We start from the raw sequence: 18103 nt of genomic DNA, 5'->3' as shown, positions 1-18103 counted from the left end.
AAACCTTCGTACAAAGTATAGTCCTTTTTTGTGCCTGTCCCTCTTAGAGAGTCCACAACAGTTCCACACAATGGCTTCAGCCATGGACACAATAGATCCTACAGACATGGCTCCTAGAGGTCTACAACCCAGAGAGAAGGGTCACATCTGGACCAACAGAGATATGACACCTGCAGCATCTTCTGGGGATGCGCAGACATCTGTTACGTTGACTGACAGTTAACAGCTGTTTAAATGCTTGCAAGCTCATCTAATTGTGATGACTTCTGAAATGCTCAGTTGGCTACTTGAACAAGTCCCACTGTTTGACAGCTAGATAGCACACAAATACAGCAGTCAGGTTACAGCCCCTACCTACCGGGGGGGGGGGGGGGGGGGGGGGGGGGGGGGGGGGGGGGGCATGCGTCCAGGCTGTTTGAAGGCAGACAGCAGGGTGAAAGAAAAAGGGAGAGACAGAGGTAAAGAAATGACAGAAAAATAAAAGGCATTGGTCAAAAGAGCCTTTCTGAAGGCCCGCAGACCATCACAACTGCAGTCATCATGTTTCAGGTTATCACTGAAGTGATGGTTGAATCATCAGTCTATAAATGCCATTTTAACAACCTGATCCAAACAAATTTGCAAACAAGGGCTCTCTTCAGTGGCTTGTTTTTCAGTCTGTGACATCCATTTTTTTGGAAACTTAACTATTGTTAGTCTCTGACACTCAGTGGGCGTGATCATTGGATTTCATCGTTACCTCCTGCCTATTTCACTCTGCCGCAGGAACTGGATGTTGTTAGCACTGTCGGCTAGCTCAGGGTACTGCTCTATAGACAGTACATAGTAGCCATCATAACCCAAAACCTTCCCACTGCTCAGCAGCTGCCTCTTCTCTCCCTCCGTCCATAGCCGCACTCCTTCTTCTCCATCTCTCACTCGCTGCTGTTCGCGGGCCCAAGCGCTCGACAGCGCCCTCTGCCTCGCTTGTTCCAGGATACGCGCTTTCTCCTCGTCCAGCGTGGTCCCGTATCGCACATGAAGCGACAGGGCGCCGTACTGCAGCTCCACGTCAGCAAAGCGCCGTGTTCTCCCATTCATTACTGTTGTAGATTGGGACACTGTGACATTAACTCCATTTTCCAGTGACTTCTTGCCTGAGGTGAGCCGCAGCGCGCTGAGGTCATTCTCAGGCAGGCTGGTCTTGATGAAATAGTGCGTGTCTCTTCCCTCCACGGTGAAATGCAAGTCCTCGAGGTAAAAGGCATTATTTAAGATGGCAGCCACTTTGATGCAGTCTTCATTGGCAATGTTTAGAGCACTGGTCACCACGCGGCCCTGGACCACAGCGAGCATCACTCCCTTTCCGATCAGAGACTTGACAGTGGCAAACCACAGCCAGGGCTTGCTGTGGTCTGAATGCCGCCGACTGAGCTGAATTTCTGGCATACGCTCAAATGACAGGAAGGCCCGAGACTGACGGGTCACCTCCTGCTGGACACCTGAGATAGACTGTGGAGAACAAGAGGGAGCAATGTTTGACTTTGACACAGCAAAGACAGCACTGCATAATAACACACCCAGTATGTATAGGCTGCTTACTTTGTCTTCCCCCCAAATAATATCTTAAACAGTGGTAGAGTCAGACATTAGGGATGAGTCAGTGTGAATCAGATTGTGATGCCTTTGTAGCTAAACTGTGTTTTATTCTCCCATAAATTGAAGGAGAATAAAAAACCTCCCTTCTTGTTAAGAAGCAGTTGTTTCCTGATAACAGACTGTGGCCTGCATGCTGAAATTCACCGTCATAACAAAACAATAGCTCCAAAAGGATGAAATCACACCAACACGTCAGAGTGCTGCATGTTCTTAGATACTGTTGCAATACGCATTCAGAACATTTTCTCAGAATTTCATGTAGTATCTGCACTTGCTTTGGATGTTCTGTTTTTCTCAATAATATCTGTGTGTTTAAAAACACTGAAGGACCCCCTTAAAACCGGGCAGGTGCTTTTAATGTTACGGCTGACTGTTAGAAATTCATTTAAGCGGCAGCGTTGAGATTATCGTCTTTGCTGCGTACTGTACTGTTTCTGTGTGCAGGCGTGTGGACTCGGTCGACTCGTGCAGCTTCTGAAGTTCCTAGTGAGAAAAACTGTTGCTACGTTGCAGCTGCACAAACAAGTCCACACGTCAAACAACGGTCGGAAGTACAAGTTCTCAAACACATCATTTCCAGATCCAATATAAACCACTGAGAATACTGTCACTTCCTGGGATTGGCATTATTATGGTAAGAACTGAGGCATCTGACATTTTTAGTAGCTGCATCTATGGCATAAATTTGAAGATCCTAGGTGACACCAGTTTTGAGTTACCGGGTTCACGAGATTTTCAGAAAACTTGACCTCTGATCTTTAGGTCAAGGTCACAGAGATTCAAACTCAGCTGAGATGTTTTGAACGTTCCAGGTCACGTGGTTCTCGAGTCACTGCATTCTCAAAGTTGAAAACTGGCCGCCCCACGAGTCCCTGCTAGTCAGACAATTGAGATGTTTGCTCAGAAAGTCAACAAACAGTTCATATACACAAATCTGTGTGTAAACTGTGTTTGATCCAAAAATCAGTATTTTCATACCTGAATTTGTTTCACACTGGTTCAGCTGGAACGTCTGTCTCAGACTACGCTAAAAAAACCAGATGATCAGAGCCTGGCTGTTCCAGAAAATCTAAACGTGTGTAATTCAATACTAATAGTACTAATAAAGACACTGCCTGTTAATACTTTTTAATCAGTACACAGTGAAATGACCTCTGTTAAATGAAGTGACACGTTAGGAGGTGGACGAGGCTACCTAGTGGTGATATTCATTTCACTCAATTCAGTCAACATTAGAAACAGGTAATTAGCCCCTCCATTGTTTATCACTGTTTGCTAAGGTTGAGGCAATAATTCATGGTTTGTATTAAAATGAATACAAATTTTACAGAAACTTTGACCACTTTATAACCTAAGCTTGTTATTATTGTGTTGCAACATGACACCAGAGACAAGAACAAAACACCAGCTGTGACTGAGCCCCCACACAGTGGTCTTAATCAGTGGAGCAGAATGAATGAATATAAGCATTATCTAAGAATACATACAGGCAGGTCATCCCACAGCTGGCTCTTCTGCATCTCCAGTGACGGCTGAGTAAGGTCAAATTTAGGAATGGGGAATCCCGGGATTGCATTATGGAGATGAAAGCCAAATGTGACCAGCCAGATGTTGATATCTACAGAGAGAGAGAACAGGGGATGAAAAAAAGAAGCAAAAATGAAAAGTAAATTCTAACATGTTCCTTTGAATTGAAGAAAAGAGGGTGATAATCATACTGTAACAAGACAGACTGTGACTTTGGATATTTGTATACATTCATATCATGAAACCAGACAAACCTCTGCTGGCTCTTTAATAAACATTAGCATAAAAACACTCCAAAATGTTTTGTCACCAGCCCTCCACCACACACTTTATAAACATGTTGTATAAAGGACTTTGAGTGCTCAGCTAGAGTAGAAAAGCACTAAATCCATTTATTGTAATTTCCAGAGTGGTGCAGTAAGTACTCGCACATTGTCAGGAGTTGTTCCATGATTTATCTGAAACCCATGAATAATCCACACCTTTGCTTAAACTGGTCTAAGACTTTTCTACACAACTCAAGAAAAGAATGTCCAGAACAGAAGCATCAAGGGCACCCAGACCTAAAAAAATACTGCAGTGTTTCCTTGTTACCTGTGACATACTCTTTGACCTGGTGGATCTTGCTGATGGGGTTATTGCCTCGGAACATGTACAGGTTAAAGGGCTGAGGGTCCTTTCCGACACGCGTCCATGTGCTGATGTCAGGAGTGGTCCACCTTAAACAACAAACATGCTCTGTTCACACTCGACACCAATACAGTTACTTGTTATACTTGTAGTGGACACAAGTGTCAGACTACCTACCTCCCCCCAGGGATGTCATAATCTCTGTCTCCGAAATGCAGCAACCGTGTCAAAGGATCGTACAGGCCTCCGTGGAAACCAATTACTAGCACAAAGTCCGGGTTGGAATCAAAGTAAACTTCTCCATACGCTGTGTACTGCACCTTAATTACATCAGATACGGAGACATAAGGCAGTTCTAATAAAACAGATCACATCCTGAAGCACTTTCTTCCACTGCCCCACTAGGACAAACACACATACCTGTTTAAGCAGCAGTCCATTGTTACTGAAGACAGCCAGCGGGGTCCCAGTGTTATCACATGCAATATAAAACTCCTCTCCACTGCTGATCTCCATAGCGAATACATGGCCCTGTGCAGTAATAATAATAACACGCTATGAATTTAATAATAATAATAAACATTTGTATCATGCTGTTGATATTCTGTTCTGTTCTGTAATTTCACAAGTAACATGTATAATGTATATCACTCTCAATATTAATTGCTATGGGGTGTGCTGCTGCAGATTCACTCACCATTTTCAACACAACAGAACAGCTAGATTGTTAGAGAGTCCCTAACTGCTGAAGCATCATTTTATGTGTTATAGGGAGGTCGCTACTGAGAAAGCCCTTCTCTCTGACTGAGATGCTGTGTTTTCCATACGCTCACTGGAGGGAAACCTACTGTACACAGACTGTCATAAATCAAAAGTTCAGAGCACTGCACAGCACTCAGCGTTTTGCCTGTCTCCAGCAGGAGATACTGGAGGACATGAAACAGAGTTTGGAACATAAATCAGAAACTTTCTAACTAAAAAAAGCCTCTCCACAGGCCCAACGACTTCTCCAGTGTGCTACCTGCAGATCGTAGTAAAACGATGTGATCTCGGAGCTGGAGTGGTTATAGACATGCGTTATCCTGGTGGGATAGTTCAGGTCAGCGTAGAAGAACTGCAGGTGCTGGCCCAGGCTGTTTCTAGACGCCACTCGCCGACCCAAGCCGTCATAACGGTACTGGATGGTCCAGCTGCTCGCTTTACTGTAGACACGAACTAGAAGACCTGAGTTAAAGAAAAATGGCAACAAATAAATGAGGCCTAAGTTATTATTGAGGGTAAAACAACCCTGACAGGAAACAAAATTTTCTTTTTTAATGCAAATAATTCTGAATTGAAAGCAATTTTTAAAAGTAAAGAATCACATATTCTGTTAGTTAGGGATACTTTTTTTCCCACATAAACCTTTAGAAAGAGCTTCGAAATGTCGTGACACAAAGTGCTCAGCAGCTCTGAAGCTACAATGTGCACAATTTTTCTGTTGTGATTGTTACATTTTTTTCACAAATTTTAATTTGAGTGTTCATAAAAATGGATCAAACACAGCCACTTTTATGAGGATGAACTTTGCTGTGCCACTTAATGCTGCATCTACTGGGCAAACAACACTTGTGAACCTTTGGAGTTGTATTCAAATATCTCAGCTCCTCTCTGCCTCAGGAAACCATCTTCATCCAGCCTGTACTGAACGTCTCCCAGGCGAGTGATTCTGTCCCTCAGATCGTAGCGCAGAGGGGTTAAACGACCACTGTTCCCAGGGTTCAGCAGATGTAGATTCCCATTCAGATCATAATTATATCTGAAAGAAAAATGTCATTATTAACACGGCATCTCTAATGAGAGTGCTCTTTCTTCAGTTTAACGTTATGACACTACCTCCACATCATCTTCTCATTGAGGGAGACCGTCTGCAGTTGCCCATCAACATCATATTCATAACCATATTTTGTTGTGTTAGCGAATGGCCCGATCTTGATCTCGCGCTTCGTCACTCGGCCCATGTTGTCATACTGTATGGTGATCCAATACATCAGAGACCTGAAAATCTCATATTGGATCTCCTTTATGCGGCCATGCTGGTCAAAGTGTTTAGTGTAGGTCATCACTGCTGTGGAGATGATCTGAGAACAGGAGACAAACAGAAAATCTACCATTAAATTTCAGTGACCAAAAGCCTTCAGCAGACAGACTGGAGAGAGTACACATGACTGCACAGGGCATCAGCCCCGGCATTCAGTCAGGGTTCATTTCTTCTTCTGCTTTGGAGGCACAGACACAACCTGCTGATGCATGGTTGGGAAAAAAAGGACATTTGTCCTACTGTACCTGCTGTGCCTGACATACATTTGTCATACCCCAGTGAGTAAAACTCAATGCTAAATGCAACGGTATAAAATAACAGAGGGCTGCAGGTGATGGGAAAGTACTAACAAGTGATTATTTATTCACAGAAACCTTTAGAATGAAATGAAACCTTTTGAAATGCCATGGCACGAAATGCTCCTGATGTCTGAAGGTGCTCTGTGGCGAGATTAAAGCAAATTAAATTTTGTATCACACTGAATGGCAGGCTGACATGAAGAGCTGCCAGTTTAAGCCCAAGGGTAAAAAATCCACAAATGCATCCAGTAATAGAGAGGTCACAACAAACAGCCTATTATGGTAAACGGACTAGTTCTTATACAGTGCTTTTCTACTCTGGCTCAGCACTCAAAGTGCTTATACAACACGTCTGCACTCACAGTTTTCTCTTTCAAAGTGCTTTCTATCTCCGACGGTCACATCAGAGAACAACTTGAGGGTTCAGTATCTCACCCAAGGATACTTTGGCACGCAGCCTGGAGCAGCCAGAAATTGAACCACCAACCTTCCAATTAGTAGATGACCTGCTCTACCCCCTGAGCCACAGCCATCCCAAAAAGAAACACTTGCTATAAGAAGTAGGATTAGAACTCACGCCTCCAGGGCAGACTGCGACCTGAACGCAGCACCTTAGACTGGATAAGTGCCCTTATCCTTATCACCAGACTACAGTGAGCTGTGGAAACTCCAGCTAAAACTGGCACTGCTACTTCAGCCTTTTCAAACCTATAGAGAACAGTCTAACAACGGGTCAGTAACAGTGTTCAAAATGTTCCAACAAGCTTGTCTGATGTAAGATATTGCTCTAGCCAGCAGATTTCTCTCATATCCAAAATGTTTAATTTACCATCCATTTACTGCCAGATCCCACTGTTTTAACAAGATAATCTTATTGATCAAATACACTGATAAGCCTTGGCCTACCAGTGTATGTATTTTAGGTGCCACTGCCCCTGACTAACAAAAGACTTGAACCCTGACGGTCTCTAATTGCTGTGTTATGCTGTGAGGGGGATTTGAGGACATGGTTCAGGTCCCTTTATAAGAAATGTTCTCTTCCAGGACATGAGGGTCACCAAATGGTTGGATGAGGATGAAAAGCATGTTACTCCTATGATACGGCCTTCACAGTCACTACATCCCAACCTGAACACCTGGATTTAGGATTTAGGAGCATCTTTTGGAAGAATAGAGTTCAACATATTACTGAGACACTTTTTAAGTACCTGTCCATATTACTAGAATATGCTCAAGATCAAGATCTCTGAGGTACTCATTTTTAATAATCTAACAGTTAAATCAGTGTTGCAGATCCTATCTTACCTGATTGATATCGTAATAGATGACTCCAAACTTCCCAAACTGTTCCACTTTCCCGGATATATCATCAAACTGATACAGATCGATCGGCAGTGGTGTCTCATTGATTACAGCCTGCATGCTGGTGACCCTGAAGCTGTTGTCATACGTGTAGTCAAAGCGTGCATTCACCATCCCATCCTCACTGAAGCGGAATATTTGCCGGTCAACCAGCGGGCCAATTTGGCGGTACCGGATGGAGCAGATGAAGCCTTCACTCTGCAGGTTGACAGTCTTAAGCACACCAGCAGTCTCATCATATGTAAAGCTGACCCTTGTTGAGTCATAAAGGATTTCTGCCAGCTTGTTCTGATGAGACAAATACAACAAAGATATATGTGTTTACAATAACGAAACAAGCAGAATGTCAGATGCTGGAGCAGCTCCACCATCAGTTAATGGCTCTCATCAACACTTGAGGGGGTCTGTTCCATCTGTCAAAGTCCCTGTTTCTTCTCTGCTGGAGCTGCTCCTTATGTATACCACACCTCACACCACCCTAGGGTCCATCTGACTGTTTCTTTATGGTTCCTCATGGGAGGGCTGTATTGATCTCCGTCTGCTTTGGCTTTTAATTTACAAAAACAGAGGCTTCATCCAAAAATGAGTTACACACACCTCCTTATTCTGTTCAGGTTCCCAGGTCAAAAATAAGCATTTCCTTTACGTGTTCACAGTATGTGGCTATTCATACTTGGGTTGGTTCAGCTGAAAATGATAATTAGCATTGTGAAGTTTGATGCAAAGGAAGGACACAAAGATATTACTGCAATACTGTTGCATACAGTATGTTAAAATGACCACAGGCAGCTGATTGCTTACAGCTAACTCTTGTTGTTTGTTTAATAAGTGCCTATTTTAACTGTCTAAGAATGTGAATTAAATACCTGTCTGCGGTATTTGTACAGTATACGCCGGCCAGTGCCTAGATGAGCCACCCTCAGGAGCTTGAGAAGGAGAGAGGAAGCAGTTAGTGATTAGCTTTACTATCAGTAAACGATCAGATTAAGACTGATTAATACTTTTTACACAAAAAGTGTAAAAACACTCCAGTGTCTCTTAGTTGCTATAGGGAAAACAAAAACATGCCACACACCTGTCCATCTTCAGAGTAATCCACAGTAACAGATGCGTTGCTTTCTGGTGGGGTGTAGATGTTTCTGTAGTATCCTATGGATCGGATGGTCTGCATGGTGTGTCGCGCCACGCTGGGCATAGTGACTGCTGACAGGCGGTCCACTGAGTCATAGTCAAAGATGTACTGATGCTGGCTGTGCAGCAGCAAGACCATGGACTGTTTAATGAGAGAGAAGGTATTTGACTGACAGACAAAAATAAAGTAATATGCACACAGGCTGCATCATAAAACACTAAAATAGAATACAAACAGTGGAACAGGTCAAATTTACATCAATCCACATTATAAATACATAAATCATTCAAGCACAGCTGGCACTGCATCTCTTAATCAGCTGTTATTAGATAAATATCTTGATGTTTTTACACCATCTGCTGGGGTTGTGCCCACTGGCCATCATGCAAAGCTCCCTGGCATGCGTGTTAGACAGCTCGCCTTGTATTTTAAGTAGTGGTTTTTCACAGTGCTCAGGGGACACTACCAGCTGACAGCACATATGCAGCTGAGGCATATGTGATATGGGCATGTGTGTTTTATAGGATCCATATCCATCCACACCACCTGTGCTTTGGCCCCCTTCTACTGCAAGAAAGAAATCATTTTAAAAAACATTTAAGTGTTTGCTGTTATGGCCTTGAATAGGCCAAAACCTTAGTTTAGTAGGGCCCTTACTACTACTTCTGTCAGATGTCCAGTCTCATTGCATAAGCACTGAAGTGACTTTATTACTGAGACACTTTATTTGTACCTAAAATTCAATTATGGACAAAATAATCAGGTCACACATGAACTAAGCCAGATTAGTTATTCATAAAACTACCTAAATCAGTAAAGTTCTAATAATAAATTCAAACCGCAAGCGGCGATATCGGGCCCTCGCACCCGTGGAGCACGTCGACCCGTGGCGCACTCGGAGGTCTTGTGATCGTGATGGTGTACAGAAGGTCTGTAGAAAGTTGAATTCTTTTATGGGAAAAGATATCTTTTGCTCTCCACATAGACCCAATGGAATATTTGGGGGTGGGGTCACGGCTCCAGCATGCAAAATAGGGCATGGGTCTGATTGACTTTTTTGATCAGGATGATGTCAAGAATGTTCCAACAGATTTTCATACATTTCCGAGAAACTAAGTTTGTGGATGCTATACAAAATTTCATTTGCTTCTGTAGGGGGCGCTCTTGCAACTATAGCCCTAAATCCGTAGTTATGGGTTCAGACTGGGTGTGTACATGAGTGACTACATTTTCAGGCTGATTGGGCAAAGCATGTACGAACACGTGCCCAAACAATTTTGGTGGCGATTGAGAAAAATGAAGGCCACCTTCAATGGCCTGGTGTGACAACACCATTTAATATCTTATAAAACTTTCCACAATTTTTGATGGGCTATTGATGATGTTATATTGATGATGATATATTTGATGTTCGCCTAGCTCTACTGCCTACTGATCAAGATACTGACCCCGCTATCCTCTGCTGACTTAGCCAACCAGCAACCCTAATCAGCAGTCATGTCTGGTAACGACAGTCCTCCTCATATGATCTGGTGCACTTGGTATGACTCCTAGGTAATAGTTCAGATGCCAGGAAAATAGGCCCCTGGGATTCATTACATTTTAAGTGCTAGAGTAACCTTTAAGAACCATTAAAGAGATGTACTGTTTCACAAGATTTCTTTTACTGTGTCACAAACAGTCATGAAGGGAATGTCCACAATTTAAACCTTTAGATGCAGTATATTTTAGTTAGACAATTTAGCAGGGGCAAAGCAAGAGCTCAATCAAACAATCAAAATCACCTTAATTGTATTTTAGACTAAATAATCAATAATGATGATTTCTAATCCTGATCTTGGAATGAACTGAGAGAGAAGAGAGAGCATGTTTTGGCCAGCTGATGAAATCCTCTCCAGGCTGTGCTTGAAGTAATCCAAGTAGGGAAGTGATAATCCAGTACAGGAGTCTTTAACTTCTTCTTTGGTTAAATCCAACACAGCAAAATGGGTAGAGAAAACACCCCAAAATTATAATCCAGTTTATGAGTCCACAGTGGCTGGTCAAATGGTTAATCCTCTGATGCTCCCTGCTGCAATTTATAAATGTGAACTCTCAAATCCTTCTTCAGATGTTGCTCTCTACTCCATCCTGGGACCACCGAGAAAGCAGCCCCAGACAACTCCCTTTATACTCATTTGGCCATAGGCATCACCTGCTCTCCCCTCTCTCTCCTTCACACAACTTCTACTGGAATTTTCCACACATACTCTCACACACACGCATGTGCACACATGCACACACTCTTACACTCACACTGTCCTTGCTATTGCCTTATTGGCTACAGTGACTTTGCACTTCCTTTTTTCACCACACACAGATTAGCACAGTTCACACTCTTTATACTATCTGATTGTATAAAGGGTGCAGGAGGGACCCAGAGGATCTGTAAGAGTAATGGCTTTGTGTGAAGGTAAAAATGTGGTATTACTCTACAAACATGTCCACTTTCCTCTTCTGCAGCTTTCTGAGCCCCCTGGCTCCCTTGCTGCTATGGTAATTCTTTGTTTCATTTTCAGCTTCCTTAGAAATAATAAAGTATTACCAAAAGCCTCCCCAGGACCTGTTTATGAAAAATAGAGCCAGTTCTTTCAGTAACAATTTTGGTATTTCATGTAGAAAGCATCAAGTCACTTGTATAATGTATAACAATGAATAATATTTATTCCAAAAATAAGTAAATAAGATGAGTTGGAGTAGCCAGCAGCACTATTTCCAGGAAATGATTAGAATGGCATCTGGTTGAAAGGCTGTGCTTTTTGTAAGGACCCCTTCTTAACAAGGTAACAGTAAAAACATCAGTGTTAGATGACTTTGCAAAACCTCTACTGATGCCTCAAATTTTAACTTTGTGAATGCAATAACCCGAGAATGATGTGACTCATTCAAATTCACACCATAGATGCATCTACTAGAAATATTGGACAAGTTCAAATCTTGGTGGCCTTGACCTCAAGGTCAGAGGTCAAGTTTTCTGAAAATCTTGTGAACACAATAGCTCGAGAACAATCTCACCTAGAATATTCAAATTCACACCATCTGCTAAAAATCTCAGATGAGTTTGAATCTCAACAATCTTGACCTCAAGGATCTGAAAATCTTGTGAATGTGAAAACTCCAGATTGACTGAAATCACATCTTATTTTAACCTGTCCCAAATATTTCAGAGGAAAATACTGGACTTTTTAAACTTACCTACATCTATGGGACACTTTCATGCAATGAAACAAATTTCACATATATCATGTGCTCCTCAGCTGTTCTTCTTGATTATTTGAATTACTTTTATTTATTTTCAGTCATTTTTAGATTTGGACTCTGTGCAGTATCTCAGAACCATGCCATCAGAATCAAGTCCTGTAGTCAAGGGCACACTGGCAGGAGAATCGACCTAGCACACTTTTGATGGTGTGAGAAACTGAATTCCGCATTTTGACACTGTGTTTCCCAACAAGGTTTCCACTGAGTATTTTCAGCAAGGACACAAAGTGACAGATGGAGGAAGGAAGTGAATAAAAGCACAAGGGAACGTGAGAATGTGCAGGCCACTTTCTACACATGGAGTAGGAGAATATGGCTCATATATTTACTAATATATATCATCTTTTCATTTGTCTCTTTCTCACATTGCCTTTCTGTGGCTTTCTCTCCCTGTTTTTCATCCTTCTCAGCTTTTCTGCCTTGCATCTACTTTGTCTCCAATGTCAGTTTCTCCTGTTTTATTCATTGTTGACTCGAGCCTAGCTCCCATTTTTTTCAAAACTGTCACTTTGAAAGAATAACTAAGAAATACGGTGCCATGTAAATGGTACCATGACATATATAAATATCATTTTGATTTCTTGACCTCTATAATTCATAACTCCATGTGGACAGTTTAGAAAATCAACTCTTACACAGGCTAAATAATAGATGAAAATATTATTAAAAATATAATATAAATAAATATAAAATATAATTAAAATACCAGGAATAAAGCCATCATATGCAGATATACAGTACCAGTCAAAGGTGTCCAAACCTTTGACTGATACTGTATTTTTTAAAATGCTGAAAAGCAATACAAATACCTTTGCCAATATTACCCAAGAGCCCCCAAAAGTCTGCAGGCATTCACTGTATTTTGTTTTTCTTCAAGTTTCTGTGTCAACACCATGAAATAACATGAAAAATCACTTTCTTTACATTTTTCTATGCACTAATAAACCAAAATCTGAAAAGTCAAGAATGGCTTTTTGTATATTGCAACTATAACACAAGACTAACTGCTTGTTTATTCTATAAGAATAAGAGAAAACTTAGCTCTGACCATGAGCAGGTTCTTGGTTTGAAGCTGCTGGTCTGATGGAGCCTGTCTGGGTGTAATCTACATAATCTACATAATTTTTCAGAAAAGACAAAAAAATTGAATGAAACATTGAAAACATGATGATTTATGCAAAAATAAAAATTTTGTTAAAAAATGACGTAGGCCATTATTTTAATAAGGTGACAATATTCTCCCTTTGTCTGCATGGTGGACATGGCGGCATGCACGTCAGGACAACTGGTGATTCTAAACTGATGGTAGATGTGGACGTGAGAGTGTACGGCCTCCTTTGCGTTAGCCCTGTGATGGACTTGAACATAAAAATATGTTACAAAATGTGGCAGCTTGTAGCTGCAATGTGAGAAATTGTAGCATAAAATGTGAGAATGTATGGAAAAAATCTGAACTTGTATTTAGAAACTCTGAGAAAGGAAGACAAAAGGGCGAAGTTGCATTATGAGACTCAGAGAGAGAAAGAAAGGCAGGAATGTATATGACTAATAAAGGGAGAGAGCTGATATGATGGAGCAAAGGAAGGTAGATGTGTGCGGGTGACGAGGTGGAAGGGAAGCAAGGCCAGTAGCATGGAGGTGGATTCAAACTGTTGCAGATAGGAAGAGAAAAGGAGTAGGGGTAATCCTGGAAGAAGAGTATGTCAATAGTGTTGTGAAGGTGAAGGACGTGTTATAGAGGATGATAAGTCTAAAGCTGGAAAGGGTCTTGTTGAATGTTGTAGAGTGTGGGCCCCACAAGTTGGATGTCAGTTAGAGGAGAAAGAGGAATGATGCAGTAGAGAGTGTCCCCGGGGGGGAGAGAATGGTGATTGGAGTAGACTTCAGTGGACTGTTAGGTGAAAGGAACGGGGTGATGAGGAGGTAGTGGGTAGGAATGGTACTAAGGAAGGAAATGGGAAGGACAGATGGTAGTGAATTTTGTGAAAAGGATGGAAATGGCTGTGGTGAAGAAAATTGCCAAAAGATGCCAAGAGAGGAGCTGTGGTACTGCGTGAGGACGTCAGGAGGGGCAGAAACGTATGTGAGGGTGGTGCAGGACATGGATGAGGACAGGGAGACTGTGGTGAGGTGTGTGGTAGGAGTGACAGATGGTTTCGAGGTGGGTGTGGGATTACATCTGGGATCAGTGCGGAGCCTCTTCTTGTTTGGTGATGGACAGGTTGACAAATGAGGTCAGACAAGATTCTCCGTGGACGGTGATTTTCACAGATGACATTGTGATTCTGTAGTGAGAGTAGGGAGCAGATGGAAGAGAGCCTGGGGAGGTGGAGGTACGCTTTGGATCGAAGAAGAATTAAAGTCAGTAGAAGCAAGACAGAATACATTTGTGTGAATGAGAGGGAGGCAAGCGGAAAGAGTAGAGAAGGTAGATGAGTTTAAATACTTGGGTCAACTATCCAAAGCCATGGACAGTACACAAGAGAGGTGAAGGAAAGAGTGAAGGCAGGGTGGAGTGGGTGGAGACAAGTGTTAGAGGTGATTTGTGACAGACAGACAGACAGACAGACAGACAGCATCAAGAGTGAAAGGGAGGGTTCAAAAAATGGTAATGAGACCTGCTAACAAAAGAGAGGTGGCAGAGCTGAAGATGCTGAAGTTAGAAATGAGTATATGAGGGACAGCTTAGGCTGAGCGGTTTGGAGACAAAGTCAGAGACATGGCTGAGATGGTTTGGGGGGGGTATCCTGGACAAACAAAGCTGAAGATGGAGAGGAAGACTTCAGAGAAGGTTCATGGTGTGAGAGGCGAGGATGCTGGGGTAGGATGAGATTCAGGCAGATCATTTGCTGTGGTGACCTCTAAACGAAGCAGCCAAATTTTGAGATTTTTAAATATTGAAAAATTTAAATTTACAGAGTTACTGAAAAATATTCAGAAAATATTCACAAATCTGTAGATATTTGGACAAATATGTAGTTTACACACACAGACCTAAGTGTGGTTACCCGTCCTCTTCTGCTGCCAGCACTGAGGCAAACTGAGTGAGAAGACACTGCTGGCATCTGGACTGAATGTCTGACAAACGTCCGATGTCAGCGCAGCATATTGGCAGCATATTGGTCAGAATATTTAGATAGCTAGTTACTTAGATGTCACTTAGACCCTGTGCAGGTGTTGGGAGACAGGAGGATGCAGGCCAAACTGGCATCCATATGGGGAAGGACTCCCACCCCATGAGTGGGACTGTGGCAGCACCGGGCAGCTCCTTCAGTGAGCGACGGCTTCATCCGAAGTGTGCAAGAGAGCGCCATCGCAGCTCCTTCCTTCCTGCAGCTGTCAGACTCTAACCAGCACTGAGCCACAGCAGACTAGTTACCATTTAATTCATTCACCTAACTAAACAAGTGCAATGATGGTCATGTGCAATAATCCTTCATTTTACTAAATCTATATAAATGTTTAGAGATTCTGTTGTATTTTAGTATTTTTACATCAGATTTTATAGATTATTTATTCTTGTTTTTGTACTGAGTGCTCTGCTGTCCCTTTACTGTTAGCAGCACCGTGATTTTCACCAATGTGGGACAAATAAAGGATTAAATTGTTATTATCTCCACACATTCTCACATTTGTAACATATTTACCTTCATATTTGCAGCATATCCAAGGCGAGTAACCGGTTACTTTTCAAGAAGCTTCCTGCCAGCTGAAGAGTTTATATCTGTTCACACTCGTCGATGCTTTTAATCCAACATTTTCAAAAATACAACACTTTGCTGAAAACATATTGTAATTATGAGATTCTTTTCTCCAAGTTTTCAGGTTCAGATGTCATATTTGCAGTGGAGCTCAGGACCAGCGTCACACTCATTTCTGTAATGACTTGCAGGTGTAGATTACTGCACCGAGCACTGCTGTGTCTGACATAAACTACGTACATAAAAAGGCGCGCGATGATCCAACCCTCATTTTGAGGATGGTCCATGGTAATGAGAGCTCCACAGTATCCAGAACTCTAACAGACTGGTCAGGAACATCATCAAGAGCAGGATTTTATCCTCAACATTCACAAGGCTGTGCAAAGTCACCAGGATCAGAAGGTCAGTCCAGACTTCCTCTGTAATGTGTGTGCTGTAATGAGGCGCCTGAGAAAGAACATTCAGAGCAAACGGCCTGAACTGTGGTACGGATGCGACCGACGTCAGCCCACAGACTGTGGATTTCAGGGTGTGTTTCCAGCCTTTTTATAGGTCACTTCCCTTTTTGACCACATCATCTGTATTTTATTGCTTCATTTTCATTTCTAAATTAAATAAGGGAACAATGTATTACTGTAATGATGTATTTCATCCTTCATCTAAAATGCTCCGGCACTGCTATAGTACAGAATGTACTCAACATTCCTTGCTTGCATTTCTTTGAATCTGCTGAACCTGTTATTTATTGCTTCCTTCTCATGTCTCATATGTGACATGTCCGGTGCCTTACTGCGATTCTTGTCCCTCTTCAGTCACACTTCTGTTCCTCCCTGGCTCAGTCTCTCCATCTCTGTCTAACATCTTCTAAGTAAGCTCCAACCATCCCCTGAGCCTTTTTCTAGTACCTCTGTCATTGCAGACTCCCTGAAATATCCCTGTATTTCATCTTCCTTCTCCCTCTGTCCCTCCTTTCTCTCAGCACACACAAATGAGGCCTGCTGCTGTTTAGTGTCAGTCTCTGCCTGTCTCCCCCTGTGTCTTCCTGAGCTAACAAAAGACAAAGTGTCTTATTTATCCGTTTCTTCCTCCTCATCCTCCGTATGCTATTTGTTTTTATGCCACAGCTCTTGTACTGCAGTGAATCATCTCTAGTTTCCTCTTTAAAGCACAATATATGGGTTGTTTTCTCCCTCTCTTTTCTCATTATTTTTCTTTGATTACCCCATCACTTCTTCACTCCTCCATCTTCCATCTGCACTTTTAATGCATGACTTTTCCTCCTTTTTTATGCTCCTTTAGTTTACTTCTTGTCCTTCCTCCCATCAGTCACTGTTTTAAATCAGTTTACTTGCAGTGAAATATGTGTCTCTCTACATTTTGAGCATTCAATCTTTTCCAGAACCTACTAAGTTCATTGGTGTTTCACATTTTCCTAAGCATCTGATGTCACTGCAAACCATGACTCCACTTTAAATCTGTGTTCAACACCTACTGTGTTCTATTAGTACTGAAATGTGGTGAAAGTTTTCCCCAGTTTACCATTTTATTTATATAGAGCCAAATCACAGCAAACAGTCACCTCAAGGTGCTTTATATTGTAGGTAAAGACCCCACAATAATGATATAAACTATGACTTCACCTTCTGAAACATCAGGCCAGAAAATTGTGCCTATTATTAGATCTTGAAGGCAATAGAAAGATGTATTTTCCTGCTGAGAATAGATGTTATTCACTTTAACTGTTCAATACATGTTCTATACCAGGACTAGGACCCTTTTTACCTAAGGCAACAGTCCTTTCCCTCTGAAGAGGTAAGCTGCCTGTAACTATGGTCTCTGTCGCTGCTTCACCTACTTTGTGACAGGACATTTTGCACAAGGGATAAAGCTTCAATTAGCGGTGCATTCTTTGTTTGACCAGAATTTTCAAGTAACCTTACTTTGTGTGTGTTTACCATGTCCCTGTAGAGTTAAGACGCATCTCAATGTCATTACCTCCCTCAGACACAAACTTTGTGGTTGTGTGGTAGCTGGCACCATGAATGTATGTGCATGCATATGCCTGTCTACTTTGAAAATGATACACAAGACTTTTTGCTCTTTTACAGAACATACATGATAACTGATATACATCGATGATACGTGCACAGGTCGTCCATACTCAGTGTTCAGGGGCTAAAGTGAACGATCCAGCGTTTCAGCACCTTCATTTAATGAGTAATTAAACTTGATAGACAGTTTCATATATAACATCAAGCAAGCACATTTGGTTATGTACTGCAGCCTGATGTTTCTTCCAGCTGATGCCAATGAGATACTCAAATCAGGAAATGCTTCCCACGCTACGAACATCTTTTGTTCATTGTCACCTCTGCTATATATTCATGCATGCAGATGTCAATACATTTTTTTTGCATTACTCTTCAGTGTCTAC

At 42.0% G+C, this 18103-nt stretch overlaps 1 protein-coding gene across 2 annotated transcripts in view; it reads right to left on the bottom strand.

Annotated features, from left to right (window-relative positions):
• Positions 1-394: 394 nt before the first annotated feature.
• The window catches only part of tenm3 (teneurin transmembrane protein 3), a 280572-nt gene continuing 262863 nt past the window's right edge, over positions 395-18103 (bottom strand). For both annotated transcript variants that reach the window (XM_030724603.1, XM_030724604.1), the window contains 11 exons: positions 8612-8809; positions 8403-8462; positions 7480-7824; positions 5671-5915; positions 5412-5593; positions 4817-5019; positions 4216-4326; positions 3973-4115; positions 3760-3884; positions 3126-3256; positions 395-1491 (listed from right to left, as the gene is read on the bottom strand). In XM_030724603.1, coding sequence (XP_030580463.1) covers positions 736-1491; positions 3126-3256; positions 3760-3884; positions 3973-4115; positions 4216-4326; positions 4817-5019; positions 5412-5593; positions 5671-5915; positions 7480-7824; positions 8403-8462; positions 8612-8809 — 2499 coding nt within the window. In that variant the 3' untranslated portion in view covers positions 395-735. The remainder of the gene's footprint in view (positions 1492-3125; positions 3257-3759; positions 3885-3972; positions 4116-4215; positions 4327-4816; positions 5020-5411; positions 5594-5670; positions 5916-7479; positions 7825-8402; positions 8463-8611; positions 8810-18103) is intronic.

The sequence above is a fragment of the Archocentrus centrarchus genome, unplaced genomic scaffold (genome assembly GCF_007364275.1).
Source record: "Archocentrus centrarchus isolate MPI-CPG fArcCen1 unplaced genomic scaffold, fArcCen1 scaffold_38_ctg1, whole genome shotgun sequence".
NCBI classification, from domain to species: Eukaryota; Metazoa; Chordata; class Actinopteri; order Cichliformes; family Cichlidae; genus Archocentrus; species Archocentrus centrarchus.
The sequence above is the reverse complement of the archived record's forward strand: the minus strand, read 5'-3'. Positions and strand labels throughout refer to the sequence as shown.